Source organism: Oncorhynchus mykiss, chromosome 16, assembly GCF_013265735.2.
Source record: "Oncorhynchus mykiss isolate Arlee chromosome 16, USDA_OmykA_1.1, whole genome shotgun sequence".
Classification (NCBI taxonomy): Eukaryota; Metazoa; Chordata; class Actinopteri; order Salmoniformes; family Salmonidae; genus Oncorhynchus; species Oncorhynchus mykiss.
In genome coordinates this window covers 62,178,442-62,197,486 of record NC_048580.1, presented here as the reverse complement: position 1 = coordinate 62,197,486, position 19,045 = coordinate 62,178,442, and the positions used below count along the sequence as shown (strand labels likewise).

Genomic DNA, 19,045 nt, shown 5'->3' with positions numbered 1-19,045 from the left:
GCCCTTAGATCAGACCACACACTACAGCCCTTAGATCAGACCACACACTACAGCCCGTAGATCAGACCACACACTAGAGCCCTTAGATCAGACCACACACTACAGCCCTTAGATCAGACCACACTGACCACACATTACAGCCCTTAGATCAGACCACACACTAGAGCCCTTAGATCAGACCACACACTACAGCCCTTAGATCAGACCACTCACTAGAGCCCTTAGATCAGACCACACACTACAGCCCTCAGATCAGACCACACATTACATCCCTTAGATCAGACCACACTGACCACACACTACAGCCCTTAGATCAGACCACACACTACAGCCCTCAGATCAGACCACACACTACATCCCTTAGATCAGACCACACTGACCACACACTACAGCCCTTAGATCAGACCACACACTACAGCCCTTAGATCAGACCACACACTACAGCCCGTAGATCAGACCACACACTAGAGCCCTTAGATCAGACCACACACTACAGCCCTTAGATCAGACCACACTGACCACACATTACAGCCCTTAGATCAGACCACACACTACAGCCCTTAGATCAGACCACACACTACAGCCCTTAGATCAGACCACACACTACAGCCCTTAGATCAGACCACACTGACCACACACTACAGCCCTTAGATCAGACCACACACTACAGCCCTTAGATCAGACCACACTGACCACACACTACAGCCCTTAGATCAGACCACACACTACAGCCCTTAGATCAGACCACACTGACCACACACTACAGCCCTTAGATCAGACCACACACTACAGCCCTTAGATCAGACCACACTGACCACACACTACAGCCCTTAGATCAGACCACACACTAGAGCCCTTAGATCAGACTACACCCAAACACTGATCTCTTTTTCATCTCTGTTTCTAATTATGTGTTTGTTTATTTGAGTTATTAATCCATTAACCATTTTTTTGCTTTCTGACTCTTTCTCTCTTTAACACTTTGTCTTCTTTTTGTGTGCCTTTTGTTTATTCGTGTGTGTGTGTGTGTGTGTGTGAATTGTGTGTGTGTGTGTGTGTGTGTGTGAATGGTGTGTGTGTGTGTGTGTGTGAATATTGTGTGTGTGTGTGTGAATATTGTGTGTCTGTCTGTCTGTCTGTCTGTCTGTCTGTCTGTCTGTCTGTCTGTCTGTCTGTCTGTCTGTCTGTCTGTCTGTCTGTCTGTCTGTCTGTCTGTCTGTCTGTCTGTCTGTCTGTCTGTCTGTCTGTGTGTGTGTCTCTCTCTCTTTCTGTGTGAGTGTGTTCACAGCTTACTTTGCCTGCATGCCCAAAGAATATTCATCCATACATTACATTGGAGTCAGGGTGTTTGTGTGTGTTAACTGTGCATCCTGTGTTGCAGGATGAAGAAGATTCTAAGCAGGGATACAACACAGGTAAGTATGGGGCCTAGAATGGGTTAATTTTATATAGCATATACATGATCAATTCCTTAGACCATATTTCACCACTGTCACAGTATAGGTAGGAATGATTTTTCTGATACACGACATAAGTGGTGGTCGTTCTCACCTCTTTATCTCTCATTCTCTTTCCTTCCCACACTCTTTCTTTACTCTCTCTCCTCCTCTTTTCCCTCCTGCCCCCTCCTCTCTTCCCCCTATTCTCATTCTCCTCTCCTCCTCCTCCCTCTCTCTCCTTCTTCTGCTCCTCTCTCTCAGTACTGGAGTGTGGTCCATCTCCCATGGAGAGGGATCAGATGGCTGAAGGGAGGCATGGTGTGTCCAGGGTGGACGTGTCAGCAGGTGGGGGGAGAGGGGCCTTGTCGGGGCCTGCTTGGCCGCAGGAGCTGGCCTGCTCCCTGTGCAAACGGCTGTTCAGCAGCCTGGAGCATCTCAGGGAGCACGAGTACCGCCACACCCTGTCTCTCACGGCCCTCTCCCTGGACTGGCCTGACCCGCAAGGCCCCTTAGCCGACCACCACCACAACCAGACTCAAGCCTACTCTCAGGGCCTCATTCATTCCCAGTCTCTCTATTGCCTCCCGGTGGCCGAGCATTTTCCACCACGGTACCTCTGCTCCCAGTGTCCAGCCACCTTCACGCTCAAGTCCAATGCAGACCGGCATGAGAAGACCATCCACTTCAAGAGGAAGCTGATGCAGTGCACCTACTGTCTGAAACAGTTCAGAGACCGTACTGATCTACACAGACACCTCTCCTCCGTACACTCCAGAGAGAGAGGCCACTCTTGCCCAGCCTGTGCCAAGGCATTCAGTACCCAAAAGAACCTGGCCACACACATCAAGGTGTGCTACCAGTTGGGGGTAGACTCAGAGTCAGGGAGAGGAGTCGGCATGGGGGTGGGGCAGGGTGGGGTTACTGAGAGACCATGGGGCTTGCATCATGAGATGAAGGTAGACGCCCATAGCAACCATAATAATCATCATCACCATGTGAATGTGGTCGATTGAGCATGGATGCATACAGAGATATAGAGAGTAGACACACACACACACACACACACACACACACACACACACACACACACACACACACACACACACACACACACACACAAAGACATTATACCCATGTCGATGAATGACCTGTGGTCTCATTGCACTGAAGAGGATCACATCCTCCCTAAACCGGTATCTCTCTTCCCATTGGATGAGAGTAGATCTGAGTGGGCCCAATTGGGGTTATATGTAAGAGCACTTATATATTTTCTACAACCGGTGTAATTTATAAGATTAAAGAGTGATCTTTCATAAAAAGTTTGGTTTTTACATACACTACATCACCAAAAGTATGTGGACACCTGCTTGTCAAACATCTCATTCCAAAATCATGGGCATTAATATGGAGTTGGTCCCCCCTTTGCTGCTATAACAGCCTTTACTTTTCTGGGAAGTCTTTTAACTAGATTTTGGAACATTACTGTGGGGACTTGCTTCCATTCAGCCACTAGAGCATTAGTGAGTTCGGGCACTGATGTTGGACGATTAGGCCTGGCTCGCAGTCAGCATTCCAATTCATCCCAAAGGTGTTCGATAGAGTTGAGGTCAGGGCTCTGTGCAGGCCAGTCAAGGTCTTCCATGGCGATCTCAACAAGACATTTCTGTATGGACCTCTCTTTGTGCACAGGGGTATTGTCATGCTGAAACAGGAAAGGGCCTTCCCCAAACTGTTGCAACAAAGTTGGATACACATAATCGTCTAGAATGTCATTGTCTGTTGTAGCATTAAGATTTCCCTTCACTGGAACTAAGGGGTCTAGCCTGAACCATGGAAAACAGCCCCAGACCATTATTCCTCCTCCACTAAACTTTACAGTTGGCGCTAGGCATTCAGGAAGGTAACGTTCTCCTGGCATTCGTTAAACCCAGATGTGTCCTTCGGACTGCCAGATGGTGAAGCTTGATTCATCACTCCAGAGAATGTGTCTACTGCTCCAGAGTCTAATGGCGGCGAGCTTTACACCACTCCAGCCAACGCTTGGCATTGCACATGGTGATCTTAGGTTTGTGTGTGGCTGCTCGGCCATGGAAACCCATTTCACGAAGCTTCCGACGAACAGTTATTGTGCTTCCAAAGGCAGTTTGGAACTCGGTAGTGAGTGTTGCAACCGAGGACAGACCATTTTTGCGCACTCTTCAGCACTCGGCGGTCCTGTTCTGTCAGCTTGTGTGGCCTACCACATGGTGGCTGAGCCGTTGTTGTTCCTAGACATTTCCACTTCACTATAACAGCACTTACAGTTGACCGGGGCAGCAGGGCAGAAATTTGATGAACCGACTTGTTGGAAAGGTGGCATCCTATGACGGTGCCGCTTAGAAAGTCACTGAGCCCTTCAGTAAGGCCATTCTACTGACAATGTTTGTCTGTGGAGATTACATGGCTGTGTGCTCCTGTCAGCGACAGGTGTGGCTGAAATAGCCGAATCCAATAATTTGAAGGGGTGTCCACATACTTTTGTAAATACTGTACAGTGAATGTAGGCGGCGGCCTATATTTTGAAGAAGCCTTTAGGCATCTTTTTAAAAACCACAATTGCTATGCAAAGTGACCAGTGAAAATGTACTGTAACGGCTCACCTGAGTTCCAGCTTTGTTTTATTATGTATCAATATGTGTTTGTTTGTCTGTCTGTTTGTCATTCTGTACAGCTGTCACTTGCTTATGGAGTGCATTGATCGAATGATCAGGGGTGCTCATATCACATTGTTGGTGCTGTTGTTGGAAATAGCTCTGGGTAGAATCAGGTCTAGAATCAGCTTACCTTTGTTAAATCCTCATCGTAACCATCAGGGGGAAAGCACAAAACTGACCTTAGAGTGTATAGCGAAACCTTTTTTCTTCTACTTGGGTTCTTGTGGTGTTTATTCTATTCCCTAGCCGCCGGTCTCCCTCTGTGTCGCCAGCTGAAGCTCTCTTCTCCATATTAGGAAGGGAGATTTGGATCTCCTACTCTTTACATACCACTAAAACTGCTCATAAACTGACCTCTAGTCACCACACATCAGCACCACCTGCAGGTAATCATATGTACTACACATTCCCTGTCAGCGTTGATTCTGTACACTAACATCAGAGGTCTGTTCTGGGAGCGGAGTGCCCTAACCCTATACAGTCTGAAACAATGCTACAATAATCTGTTTTTAACCTTCAAATCAGGAAGTGTCATCATCATCATCATCAGATGTAAAAACAGAGGTCCGTCATACATTCAGAGCAGGCCTACAATAAGTTCACATGTGACACATACAACAGCCCTGAGAGGGTAACGTTCACGCAAATGGTTTTGCACTGAATTATGCCTAGTTGGATTTGAGGAAAGGTTTTGATCTATATTTCTGCACACGGAGTTCCTCTCCTTTATCTGTTTTGATAAAGCTTTTTGGGCTTCCGAGTGGCGCAGCGGTCTAAGGCCCTGCATCTCAGTGCTAGAGGCATCACTACAGACCCTGGTTTGATTCTAGGCTGTATCACAACTGGCCGAGATCATGGAGTCCCATAGGGCGGCGCAGAGTTGCTAGGGGAGGGTTTGGCCGAGGTAGGCCGGGTTAAAGGAGTGTTTGGCCGAGGTAGGCGGGGTTAAAGGAGTGTTTGGCCGAGGTAGGCGGGGTTAAAGGAGTGTTTGGCCGAGGTAGGCGGGGTTAAAGGAGTGTTTGGCCGAGGTAGGCGGGGTTAAAGGAGTGTTTGGCCGAGGTAGGCGGGGTTAAAGGAGTGTTTGGCCGAGGTAGGCGGGGTTAAAGGAGGGTTTGGCCGAGCGTCGTCCGGGTTAAAGGAGTGTTTGGCCGAGGTAGGCGGGGTTAAAGGAGTGTTTGGCCGAGGTAGGCGGGGTTAAAGGAGTGTTTGGCCGAGGTAGGCGGGGTTAAAGGAGTGTTTGGCCGAGGTAGGCGGGGTTAAAGGAGTGTTTGGCCGAGCGTCGTCCGGGTTAAAGGAGGGTTTGGCCGAGCGTCGTCCGGGTTAAAGGAGGGTTTGGCCGAGGTAGGCCTTCATTGTAAATAAGAATTTGTTCTTAACTGACTTGCCAAGGTAAATTAAGGTTAAATAAATGATATGCAGGAAGTTGACTGGTGAACACAGGTGTCTGTGAAGGGCATTTGACATGTTTTCCTACATCCGTCCTGTGTTGTTTTTAGATCAGTGGAGATGAAAAGAGTACCAAGCCACTTAAAACAATACAGACATGCTTGCGGGCGGGTTAGGGTGGGGTTAGAGTTGTTTCAAGTTCCTTTCTCTCTGTGCGCTGACCCAAATCCTCCTAACCCCCTCTATAAGCCCAGCTGATGGAGAATAGTAATTGGCTCTTCTCAGCTCCAGCCCTCACTGACCTATGACCCCTCCTTGGGACGACCCCTCCTTGGGTCAATGTTGGGGCGGCAGGTAGCCTAGTGGTTAGGATGTTGGACTAGTAACCGAAAGGTTGCAAGATCAAATCCCTGAGCTGACAAGGTAAACATCTGTCGTTCTGCCCCTGAACAGGCAGTTAACCCGCTGTTCCTAGGCCGTCATTGAAAATAAGAATTTGTTCTTAACTGACCTGCCTAGTTAAATAAAGGTAAAGGGTAGGGACATCTCAAGGATCCCAGATAACACTAACATAAGAGGAAGTGGGCAGAGGAGGGCCATGACTTCTCTGTCGTCATAGGAACAAGTGGAAAGCATGGGAGGAAGGGGAAGGATTGGAGGGGAAGGGGGAGGATTTAAGGATTGGAGCGGAAGGGGGAGGATTGGAGGGGAAGGGGGAGGATTGGAGAGGGATGGGTGGAAAAAGGAGTGGAAAGAGAGAGAGACAGTGACAGCGAGAAGATGGGGGAGGGAGATAGGAGGTTAGATGGTGTTGTCTGAGAGGTTCAGAGTGTCCATTGTAACATAGTCACAGTCTGTGGTTGATATACTGTTTGAATTAGTGTAGGGCTACAGACAGGGAGTAATGGTTGTGGATGGCAGGGTGGGACTAGGAACTAGGACAAACATATCACTTACTGTATCTTAAATGGAATTCCTTATAGACTGTTTGTCTTCCTCCTGCTTGTTACTGCATGAAAACAAGGTGCGTTGAATGCGTTTTGCATGTATAATTTGGTCATTGGATTGATGCTATTTCAGTAACTGAATTATAGAACCACAAAGCTCTCTCTCTCTTTCTTTCTCTGGCGGTCCTTAAGGATACACTTGTCACAGTGTTTGAGTGGTCTGACTAAAATGCTGTCTTGCCACAAACGTTATTCTCTGAGAGCTAGGACTCCTAAAATAGGAATTAGAATACTAGAATACCTCCACTTCCTCATTCTGAGGTAAAAAGCGTATTTTTCTGTCTGTTTGATGTGACTGTAGTACAGTTGCATAGGGAAGTTAGCTGTAAAGTCCTAATTTTCTGGAAGTGCATCAACCAATTAACCAATCAACCAACCACTCATTCAATCAAATTTGGATTTATACAGCACTTTTTACAAATGCAGCTGACCCAAAGAGAAAGCCGGGTGTCAAACCACAAAGATCAATGACAATCTAAAGCTGTGTTTGTCAGTCTAGGTCAATGTGTGTCCTGTCTGTGCCCATACCCTTCCATGGAACCTTATACAGATCCTATTCAATGATCAAAGTATTCTAATTCCTAATTCTATGCCTCAACCATTATGACTGGGGGGTCATTTGAGACGTGTCCCTTATGTCGTTTTGGTGTTTTCCACATAACCAGGTATGAGAACAGACCAACATGTTAAGTGGAACTTGTCATCTTGTTTAAGGAACTTGTCCCTGAGCTGGTCTCAGAGAGAATGAATGTTCTGGCCTATGGTCAAACAGGAAAGCAGGCTAGGCTTCTCTCATGTGAACCAGACTGGTTAGGAGCCATTTTTAAAAAGAGCCAATGAGGTGGATTTCGGTTGCAATATTGGGATTTTCTTTAGTAAATTCTTAGAGCAAAAATACAATGCATTTTAGACTGTATTTTTTGTCTTTTAATTCCAAATATCAAAGATCGATATGTATTTGTGTAATGTTTCTAGGGTAGTTTGTATTCTGTAATCAATAAACTGTGAACGAAAACCCATTGGGAGGTTGATTATTTTGTTGTTGTGTTTGTGTGTTATAGTTATGGAGAAATATACAGTACACACATACTATATAAAATCATGCATTTTATACACTTACTTTTTCCTTTCCTAAATTGTCTAACCAGGTACAAAATATGTATCTGCATACTGTATGAGTATGGAAAAAGCCTTATTTTCGTTGTAGGTATAGACCATATTCTTACTTTAATTCCCCCTACCGTGATTCCACATTGGCAGAGTGAGTCAGGTTGAACAATCAATCTGGGTATTTTGACTTGAGGACATTTTGTGCAAATCTCCCATTGACACATATGCAGGATCTGTATGAAATGTCGAGTTACGCCCATGTTTCCCAACCAAGTTGGGCATAACAGTGTGAGGCTGGATGAAGCGTTGTATTCATACTCTCCATTCTGACTCCCTGAGCCTTTCTAATCCACATTCTGTTTATGTCAGGTGAACAGCCTGTCTGTCATGTTGATTGGGGTTTCTTCTCAACCAATCTATTAAGCTTCTTGCCCTGCCACATATAGTCAAAGTCCGGATAAGACACACACACACACACACACACACACAGGCGTCCACGCACGCACACACAGATGTCTGCTTGAGCATCTACTTAACCTTTTGTCCAGACTTTGATCTGATGGGCTTAGTGGAGGCTGTAAAAGCTGAATTACAGCAGTGTGGTTTTACAGTCCTGTTTACACTATGCGATCGTAGGGTTGCAAAATTCCAGGAACTTTCAACATGGCAACCCTGTGTTTGTCCTGTCCTCCTTTTACCTGACTTCCCCTCTGTGAATATCCAGCAAGTCCTCAATCTCAGGTGTGTTGATCGCATTAGTACCTGACTCCTCCTGTGGTTTATCTGTTACTCTAAATCCTGTTGCGATGTGGAGATATCATGTAAGAGATCATCAACGAGGGGCTATGCGTTCTCTGGAAAATAATGCACAAGGTGCAATGTGTGCTTTTAGCAGAGTGGAGCTAAAGAATAAGAATGTTCTGTCAAACCCGTGGTATACGGTCTGATATACCACGGCTGTCAGACAATCAGCATTCAGGGCTCCAACCACCCAGTTTATAAAGCCAATTATTAACTGGGTGGTTTGAGCCCTGAATGCTGCTTATCTGAAAGCTGTGGTATATCAGATCATATAATACTATGGTTATGACAAAACATTTATTTTTACTGTTCTAATAACGGTGGTAACCAGTTTATAATAGCAATAAGACACCTCAGGGGTTTGTGGTATACCACGGCTAAGGGCTGTATCCAGGCACTCCGCGTTGCGTTGGGCATAAGAACAGCCCTTAGCCGTGGTATATTGGCCATATACCACACCCCCTTGGGCCTTATTGCTTAATTATCCAAACCCTGCTGTGTCGTAATCTCCCCCCATCCTCTCTCCCCATTTTACCTGACTTCACCTTTGTACGTATTTAACTCTTCCTCGTTTTTATCTGACCTCACCTGTGTGTATTGATCCCTGCCTAATTCACCCTGACTTGATCTATCATGTAATATGGATATGTAGATCTATTGTAGGCTTTTATCCAAGCGTTACTGTGTCTAATGTAATGTCTCTCTATCTCTACTTGAGATGTATTCTTTGTGTGATCCAATAGACTAGATCCTGAATAAAGAGAGACCTCTTCTACAGGGAGTAAAAAAGGATATTGTTGACAATTTCCTGGTTGTTGTTGTTGATACTGTCTTGAGTTTTTTGTTTATTCATACCTTCCTATTTAGACAGACTAGTTGCTAGGGAAAATTTGACTGACATTTAGGTGGGCATCGGGGTTGTTAAGACCATAGAATTTGAATTTAGAATACTGGAATGGACATGAACCTTCTTATGATGGGATGAAGGTCAGCCATTTTGATCAGGGAGTTGGTAAACCATGGTTTGTGGTTGACCACAAACCATGGTTGTGATAATATATTGTGTGATAATATATTCTGTAAAGTAATGAATTTGAAGAATTTATCTGCATTGTATGTTTGTTAGCTAGCTAGCCAACCCGTTTTAGAGAAATAATTCCATAATTTGTTTTCTAATTAACTGCCAATATCCAAACATTCCATTCAAACAATGCAGTCAATCCACAGCCATACACTTTCTGGAATCAATTGATGATAGGACTTAGACAAGTTGTAAATGCAACAAGTACTGATATTGTATCTTGTAAAACAGGTTGTTTGGATCCTGGATGCTGATTAGACAAGCAGTGTTCCAAGCCGTGCTGTATTGGCCATTACAGGCACACTATGCCTGCTAACAGTTCCACCTGAAAGTGATCACTGCGTCTCCATAAGAATATTATGTTGCTGTCCGAATCATCTCTTGTATTTATCTAAACTCACACATTATTTCCACTTGCTTCCAGCCTAGCATTTAGTTTGGCACAAGTGGGGTTCATATAAGCCTCGCCATCTGCCTGACCTCGGAAACAATATTTCACTTTTGAATTTTGATCTCTGTAATCTTGTAAACCTTTGATCAATTTAACATGTCACTCAAATTGCACATCTAACTGATGTAGACGTTTTAAACCTTTTGAATTAACTTTAAATAAACAACTCTGCCAAGTCACATTGCCTTAACTCTCTCTCTCTCTCTCTCTCTCTCTCTCTCTCTCTCTCTCTCTCTCTCTCTCTCTCTCTCTCTCTCTCTCTCTCTCTCTCTCTCTCTCTCTCTCTCTCTCTCTTCACAGTGAATGACTTCACAGTGATCCGTAAGAAGTTTAAGTGCCCCTACTGTAGTTTCTCTGCCATGCACCAGTGTATCCTGAAGAGGCACATGCGTTCCCACACGGGCGAGAGGCCCTACCCCTGTGAGATCTGTGGCAAGAAGTTCACCAGGAGAGAGCACATGAAAAGACACACACTGGTGAGTACAGTGCAGTAGCAGACAGTTGCCACCGGGGTGCAGCAGTGCGCGGAGTCATGCACTTGCCCTGCTGTTCGCTGTAGCACCTTTCCTACAGTCAAATTACCTTTTTTTCTTCATAATTAATTAACATGATTTCAAAAAACGTGCCCAAAATCCGATGTGACTATGTCCAACAGTTTTATATTTTAGTCTTCTGTGATGTATATAAAGTGTAATATTGGGTTGCAAACTCAAAATGTAATACATTTCATATCATTTCATATCTCCATATCTGACATGGAACAGGTGTCTTCTTTTTTTAAGCCCATAACCATGTGTGTGAGGTGTGTACCTTTGTTTCAAAGCATACTGAACAAAAAAATAGAAATGCAACATGCAACAACTTCAAAGATTTTACTGAGTTACAGTTCATATGAGGAAATCAGTCAATTGAAATAAATTCATTAGGCCCTAACCTATGGATTTCACATGACTGGGAAAGGGTGCAGCCGTGGGTGGGCCTTGCAGGGCCTTTTATTGTCCCCGGCACAAGGTGCACCTGAGTAATGATCATGCTGTTTAATCAGCTTCTTGATATGTCACACCTGTCAGGTGGATGGATTATCTTGGCTAACAAGGCCGTAAACACTTTTTTTTGTGATTTTTGGGGGCGATTTTTTATTTTAGCTCATGAAACAAGGGACGAACACTTTACATGTTGCGTTTATATTTTTGTGCAGTGTAGATTTGTTTGACTACGAAGAAACACACTGTGACCCTGATTTAGCCCACTGCAGTCATTAAGGCAGCGCATATAGGCCATGGTCTAGGATCAGTTCATCCTCTCTTAATACTTACTATACGCATGTGAGGGGAACCTTGTGGGGACACACAATTCAGTACCATTCAAAATCTGATTTTCCCTAACCCTAAATCTAACCCTAACCCTAAACCTAACCTGTACTCTTACCCTAACCCTAACCTTAACCCTAACCCAAAAACCTAACCCTCCTCCTAAATCTAACCCTAAAACTAATCCTAGCTCCTAACCCTAGCCCTCAGTCTAAAACTAATCCTAGCTCCTAACCCTAAGCCTAAACCTAATTCGAACACTAATTCTAACCTGAACCCTAAACCCCCTAGAAATAGCATTTGATCATGTGGGGACCAAGAAAATGTCCTCAGCTGGTCAAATTGTTGTTTGTTTACAATTATTGTGGGGACTTCTGGTCCCCACATGTATAGTTAAACACGTCCAAACACACATGCTGTAAATCTGGATAGGTCACAGAAATGAACATCTGTGGTTAGAGGCAGATGAAAGCCAGAGCAGTGCAGGATGTACTAGCACTCAGCTGCTGTTCTGTGCTGGGGCAGAGGAGTTCAGAGAGCAGAGAAATGTCCACTATAAGACTACAGGCCAGCCCAGGAGGAGTCAGGAAGAGACGAGAGGGGAAGAGGGGGGAGGGTTAATTAAGAGCTTTGAGTTCTCATAGTTTTGCAATGCCGGGGAATTCCGTCTAGAGAGTCTTCGGCCAACATCTCTGCTGATATGTTTGTATCTCTCCTGCAGGTTCACAGTAAAGATAAGAAGTATGTGTGTATCTCTCCTCCAGGTTCACAGTAAAGATAAGAAGTATGTGTGTATCTCTCCTCCAGGTTCACAGTAAAGATAAGAAGTATGTGTGTATCTCTCCTCCAGGTCCACAGTAAAGATAAGAAGTATGTGTGTATCTCTCCTGCAGGTCCACAGTAAAGATAAGAAGTATGTGTGTATCTCTCCTCCAGGTCCACAGTAAAGATAAGAAGTATGTGTGTATCTCTCCTGCAGGTCCACAGTAAAGATAAGAAGTATGTGTGTATCTCTCCTGCAGGTCCACAGTAAAGATAAGAAGTATGTGTGTATCTCTCCTGCAGGTTCACAGTAAAGATAAGAAGTATGTGTGTATCTCTCCTCCAGGTCCACAGTAAAGATAAGAAGTATGTGTGTATCTCTCCTCCAGGTCCACAGTAAAGATAAGAAGTATGTGTGTATCTCTCCTGCAGGTCCACAGTAAAGATAAGAAGTATGTGTGTATCTCTCCTGCAGGTCCACAGTAAAGATAAGAAGTATGTGTGTATCTCTCCTGCAGGTCCACAGTAAAGATAAGAAGTATGTGTGTATCTCTCCTGCAGGTTCACAGTAAAGATAAGAAGTATGTGTGTATCTCTCCTGCAGGTCCACAGTAAAGATAAGAAGTATGTGTGTATCTCTCCTCCAGGTTCACAGTAAAGATAAGAAGTATGTGTGTATCTCTCCTCCAGGTCCACAGTAAAGATAAGAAGTATGTGTGTATCTCTCCTGCAGGTCCACAGTAAAGATAAGAAGTATGTGTGTATCTCTCCTCCAGGTTCACAGTAAAGATAAGAAGTATGTGTGTATCTCTCCTGCAGGTCCACAGTAAAGATAAGAAGTATGTGTGTATCTCTCCTCCAGGTCCACAGTAAAGATAAGAAGTATGTGTGTATCTCTCCTCCAGGTTCACAGTAAAGATAAGAAGTATGTGTGTATCTCTCCTCCAGGTCCACAGTAAAGATAAGAAGTATGTGTGTATCTCTCCTGCAGGTTCACAGTAAAGATAAGAAGTATGTGTGTATCTCTCCTGCAGGTCCACAGTAAAGATAAGAAGTATGTGTGTATCTCTCCTCCAGGTTCACAGTAAAGATAAGAAGTATGTGTGTATCTCTCCTGCAGGTCCACAGTAAAGATAAGAAGTATGTGTGTATCTCTCCTGCAGGTCCACAGTAAAGATAAGAAGTATGTGTGTATCTCTCCTCCAGGTTCACAGTAAAGATAAGAAGTATGTGTGTATCTCTCCTGCAGGTCCACAGTAAAGATAAGAAGTATGTGTGTATCTCTCCTGCAGGTCCACAGTAAAGATAAGAAGTATGTGTGTAAGGTCTGCAGTCGGGTCTTCATGTCGGCAGCCAGTGTTGGAATCAAACATGGCTCCCGTCGCCATGGTGTCTGTGTTGACTGTTCTGGACGGGGCATGGATCACAACCGGGAAGCAGGCGGAGGCATGTCGCCCGAAGATGAGCTGTATCCCAGCGACCACCGTTTCCACAACGATCAGGTGGAGTGCGAAGGCGACGGAGAGGGGGAGGAAGAGATGATGACGGAAGGGGATGGAGAGATGATGGGAGAGGGGGATGAGGAGGGAGGAAAGTGGAAGGAGGACTCAGGGATGATGACGGAGGGAGACGGAGCCATGGATAATGAAAAGGAGGAGAGCAACTCCTCTGCACCAGAGGGGGAGCAGCACAATGGGAGCGAGAAGGATTTCAGCTGGATCTCTTAGGATAATTTAGGATATATTGTGGATCTTAGGCAGACACAGCTCTCTTTACCCATGTGTACATGGGCCTTCCTCTGAGTGGGATATGTGGGCGTTACGCGACAATGATCTAAACCCTTGACAGATGCCATACACACGCGCACCACACATACACACACAAGCTGAGCCCTGTGCTGATGATAGGACTGCCATGGCGGAAAGAGAACGATTGAGAGAAAAAAATAATGTTTTGTTTGTTTGTTTGTTTCTGATGAGGACCATATCAGAGCCTGTCCATTGGTTTAGATGTTCACCTCCATCACACTGGGACCAATGAGGACTCATTCAACATCTTAGCTGATTTTGAACCATGACTGTTTATGGTCACAGTTGCCATGGATACGATGGACCGTTAACAGTTTGGGAAAACACCAAGGTGGTGTCTTGTTGCCATGCAGTCTTATTTGGGGACAGTCTCTACTTCTTTGGGGACAGTCACTACACCTGGGGACAGTCTCTATATCTGGGGACAGTCTCTACATCTGGGGACAGTCTCTACATCTGGGGACAGTCTCTACTCATTATGGGGACAGTGTCTACACCTGGGGACAGTCTCTACTCATTATGGGGACAGTCTATTCATTTTGGGGACAGTCTGTATTTATTTGGGGGACAGACTCTAGACATTTTGCGGACAGTCTATTTAGTCGGGGGACAGTCTTTATTTATTTGGGGGACATTCTCTAATCATTTTTGGGACAGTCTCTCTTCATTTGGGGACAGTCTTTATTCATTTGGGGGACAGTATTCATTCATTTGGGGGACAGTCTCAATTAATTTGGGGGACAGTCTCTATTCATTTAGGGGACAGTCTCTATTCATTTAGGGGACAGTCTCTATTAATTTGGGAACAGTCTCTATTAATTTGAGGACAGTTTCTATTCATTTGAGGACAGTCTTTATTAATTTGGGGGACAGTATTCATTATTTTGGGGGACAGTATTCATTTGGAGACAGTCTATTAATTTGTGGGAAAGTCTCTATTTATTTGGGGGACAGTCTCTATTCATTTGGGGACAGTCTCTATTCATTTGGGGACAGTTTATTTTAATTTGAGGACGGTCTCGATTCATGTTTGAGACAGTCTTTTATCTATTGTAAAGTTGCACCCGTCAGGCAGCGGTTGGCCCATTGTCTCCTGCAGAGTGAAACTGCCACAGACTTGCACTTTAACGTCGACTAGACTCCTGTCAATGCTCTCAACCCGTGGTTTACATTTTCAATCTGATTTTACCTACACAACTCGGTGACCGCACCTACCTTTAAGGATATATACTGTATGTCCTCATGACTGTTATGATATATAAATATATGGGTATTATAAGACTTGTGCAAAGTTTGCTGATTATAATAGCCTATGCCCAGTGGAGGCTGGTGGGAGGAGCTATAGGAGGACGGGCTCATTGTAATGGCTGGAATGGAATAAATGGAATGGAATCAAACATGTGGTTTTCATGTCTGTGATTTGTTTGATACCGTTCCATTTATTCTATTCCAGCCATTACAATGAGCCCCTCCTCCTATAGCTCCTCCCACCAGCCTTCACTGCCTATGCCTTTCAGTTGGTTCTTTCGCCACTTAAGTTTACCATGTGTTTCTGTTGAGCTGTGATGAGAATTACGAAAGGTTGAGCATATCTACATACAAACAAGCCACAACAATTAGTATATTCAGCAAGAGAGGGAGTTGGAGAGAGATATATGAGAGAGACAGAGAAGAAGAGCGTGAGAGTGAACACTATATAGGGACATGTAAGATGTAAGTGTTCTTAATTCTCTACTTTCAGAGAGAGGACACAGATCGACAGGTAACCTAGCAGTTAAGAGCATTGGACATGAAACCGAAAGGTTGCTGGTTTGAATCCCTCCTGAGCTGACTAGGTGAAATATCTGTTGATGTGCCCTTAAGCAAGGCACTTAACCCTAATTGCTCCTGTAAGTTGCTCTGGATAAGAGTGTCTGCATAATGACATAAATGTAAATCTTTACTTCAGATATTTCCTCTCAGAATGAGCGAGAGAGATATATTACATACACAATGATGATGGGTGAAAACTCATGCCAACACAAGCACACTATGGACCTATTCTACATGGACATTCCATCTCTTTTTTCTTACCTTGAATCTCAAGTTGTATCTATGGACAGCAGTTGTGTTTAGAAGCAGACTTTCTTCAAAACCTTTGTTGTTTTATTATAAGTTTTATATTTCACTATAAATACAGAATATGCACACTTTTACATCTTATAGTGAACCTTAATGAATGGTTCATCTTTCTTTTTGGTGATAATGTTCATTTCAGTTTGTAAAATAAGTCAGGCTTCGGCTTAAGATTCCACCCAGAGAGTGGCCTGTTCTGGTGAGTGCTTTAATGACGCTTTGTTTCGTTTCAAAAAGTTATTTATTAACAGACATTTGTGGAATTATTGTACTACTGTATAAAGACATTCTCTCAGCTCCGTCTAACGCCTTCTGTAGTCACAGCGTGTGTGGATGTGTGTGTTCGTGTGTGTGTGTGTGTGTATGTGTGTGTTCGTGTGTGTGTGCAAGCGTGTGAGATGTATATTGATTTTCTTAAGATGTTAAAACATGTTTATTATGATGATCAGAACTATGAAATTATGTTATTATTATGATGATCAGAACTATGAAATGATGTTATTATTATGATGATCACAACTATGATATGATATTATTATTATGATGATCACAACTATGATATAATATTATTATGATGATGATCACAACTATGATATGATGTTATTATTATGATGATCACAACTATGATATGATGTTATTATTATGATGATCACAACTATGATATAATATTATTATGATGATGATCACAACTATGATATGATGTTATTATGATGATGATCACAACTATGATATAATATTATTATGATGATGATCACAACTATGATATGATATTATTATTATGATGATCACAACTATGATATGATATTATTATGATGATGATCACAACTATGATATGATGTTATTATCGTTATTAAGTTCTGGATGCTAAGCTTTATTGTGCATTTCTTTTTTATATTTGATATCTTGTATTAGAAGAAAAGCTTGTGGACAGCAAGCTATAAGGTGTTTCTTAACAGTTCTATCATGCCATCTCTGCTTTTCTGTTGTATTTGTTTTTACAGAGAAAGAAGAAAAAAATCAGAGGCGCTCATTTATTCTTAGGGCCCTGTTCAATCAGATCCGCTTTAGCTGGCATTCTCATAGCGGTTGTTTTGTTGGTATCAGAGGTGGAACGGCTCTAGAGTTGTCAAATCTACAAGCAGCTCCCGGCATTATACCTGAAGTGACATTGAGAGAAATATCATGCAGCCCTGTTTACAAGTTCAAACACTGGAATGTGAGATGTAATCTACACCTTGATTTAGCTGACAGAAATTCTCATTATTTTGTTTAATGATTTTCATTTTGAGTGTCATTATTTCTATACTACACCTTCGTTCTGAACTTCAAATGCGAGTGGGACAGGTGTGGATTCATGAGAAGCATCGAGGGCAGCTGCTCACCGATTTGACAGCTCCAACGCAGTTACACCTCCAAAACATCCGCTATGCGGGTGTTGGCTATCACCTGTTACTGCTTGATTTGACTGAATCCAGGCCTTAGATATGGATTGGACATATGTATGGTATGGCACAAGCGTCTATATTACTAACATACACAAATGAATTAACATCATGCCAAAAATAATCTACTGCGTTGTATCAAGTGCTTTTGTTTCAACGGTGCGTGTGCAGATGTAGGTGCACATATTTCAATTTATTGTGGTCTAATAATTGTGTTGTAGTTTGGATGTTGTTGTTTTTTGAAATCATGTATTTTTTTTAACGGTTTTCAAAGTGCACATGTTGTGTGTATATATACGGTATCATTGTATATGAAGGGCCTTGTGACTTGCTAGGCTAGACCTGCTGAAGATCGCATCTTTAACCCTCTTTTCTTTATTGTCCTTGTTGCCCTGGTTTCCAAAGTTGTGTTCTACTGTTTATCCTAAATATTAGCCCAATTCCAAATCTACCCCTGGCCCGGACCCCTGTGCACTTTTTGTAGGTCTGAAATGATTAGGTAGGGGTAAATAATACAAGGCAAACGTCAACCTGGCCTAACAGAGGGCAAGATTCTTACAGACCTACAAGACATGTTTTGGGGTAGGGTGCCTAAATGGCAAGTTGGCATTTATTGTCATTAATCTTGCCTTGGAGGCAGCTCTGCAGAGTGGTCACTAGCTGGCACAGCCACAAAGTCAGAAAATCAGAATTTAAACCTAACATTAACCCTAATGTTAACCACACTGCTAACCATAATGCCTAACCCTAACTTTAAATTAAGACCAAAAAGCTAGTTTTTGTTTTAATGAATTTTTACGATACGAACGTCTGCCTCCAGGGCAAGATTCATTACAATAAACATCAACCTGCACCTGAATGCTATGAGGGAAAGTGGGCCACAGGGCTGCCTCTTGGAATTATAGTTGTGTAGCCACAGTTGGTTGCAAACATTACCACCTGCCACACTTCCATTCCCATCAGCCCCAGTGCTAAACACTGTATCTACGGAACAACCCTTGGGTGTGTGTTTCATTTCACTGATTCCTGATGCCTTCTCCAAGTGTGGTGGCAAGCTTTATTTAAGTTGTATTATTTATTGTCTGTTAGCAATTTCTAATCTCTTGAAGGTTTCAGAAAGAAAATGAATGATGTTGTGTGGATATTTTGAATGTTAATGGCTGAATATGTAGGGATTGTCAAGAGCTGCCGTGCTATTTGGAATAGCAGGGCTATTTCTCTGACATCCATCCAGTGCTTTTCCACTCCAGACTCCTGTGACCACTGAGATGTTTTTACCCACTTCCTTATCATCACCTGTCTGCCTGCCGGCATGTCTTCTTATTCCTTGTCTTGGTGTTGTAATTCAGGAAACATTTGCCATCCGATCCCCTCAACAATGTGCCTCGATACATTTTAGATGTGGGTGTGTTTCAAGAGATAGGGAGATACAGAAATCTGATGGATAGAGATTTTTAAAATATATTTTATCTAAATCACAGGTGCAAAAAGTTGAGAAAATACTGTTTTTCTGAGAGACAAATCAGCGATTTGTTTTTGAGGACCTATGTTACTGTGTTACAGTATACAGTAGATTCTGTTCCTGACTGTGTTTATTAACCCGTTGTGCCCTGATTCCATGGTCTCAACTGCAAGCCTTT

General features: G+C 43.3%; 1 protein-coding gene across 3 annotated transcripts in view; it reads left to right on the top strand.

The window, feature by feature from the left end:
• Positions 1–16,258, top strand: part of LOC110529871 (zinc finger and BTB domain-containing protein 46-like) — a 129,980-nt gene extending 113,722 nt beyond the window's left edge. The window contains exons 5-6 of one of the 3 annotated variants that reach the window (XM_036947514.1): positions 10,269–10,444; positions 13,333–16,258. In XM_036947514.1, the coding sequence (XP_036803409.1) occupies positions 10,269–10,444; positions 13,333–13,767 (611 nt within the window). In that variant the 3' untranslated portion in view covers positions 13,768–16,258. The other 2 variants (XM_036947515.1, XM_036947513.1) reach the window with 2 other exon arrangements.
• The last annotated feature ends 2,787 nt before the right edge of the window (positions 16,259–19,045 follow it).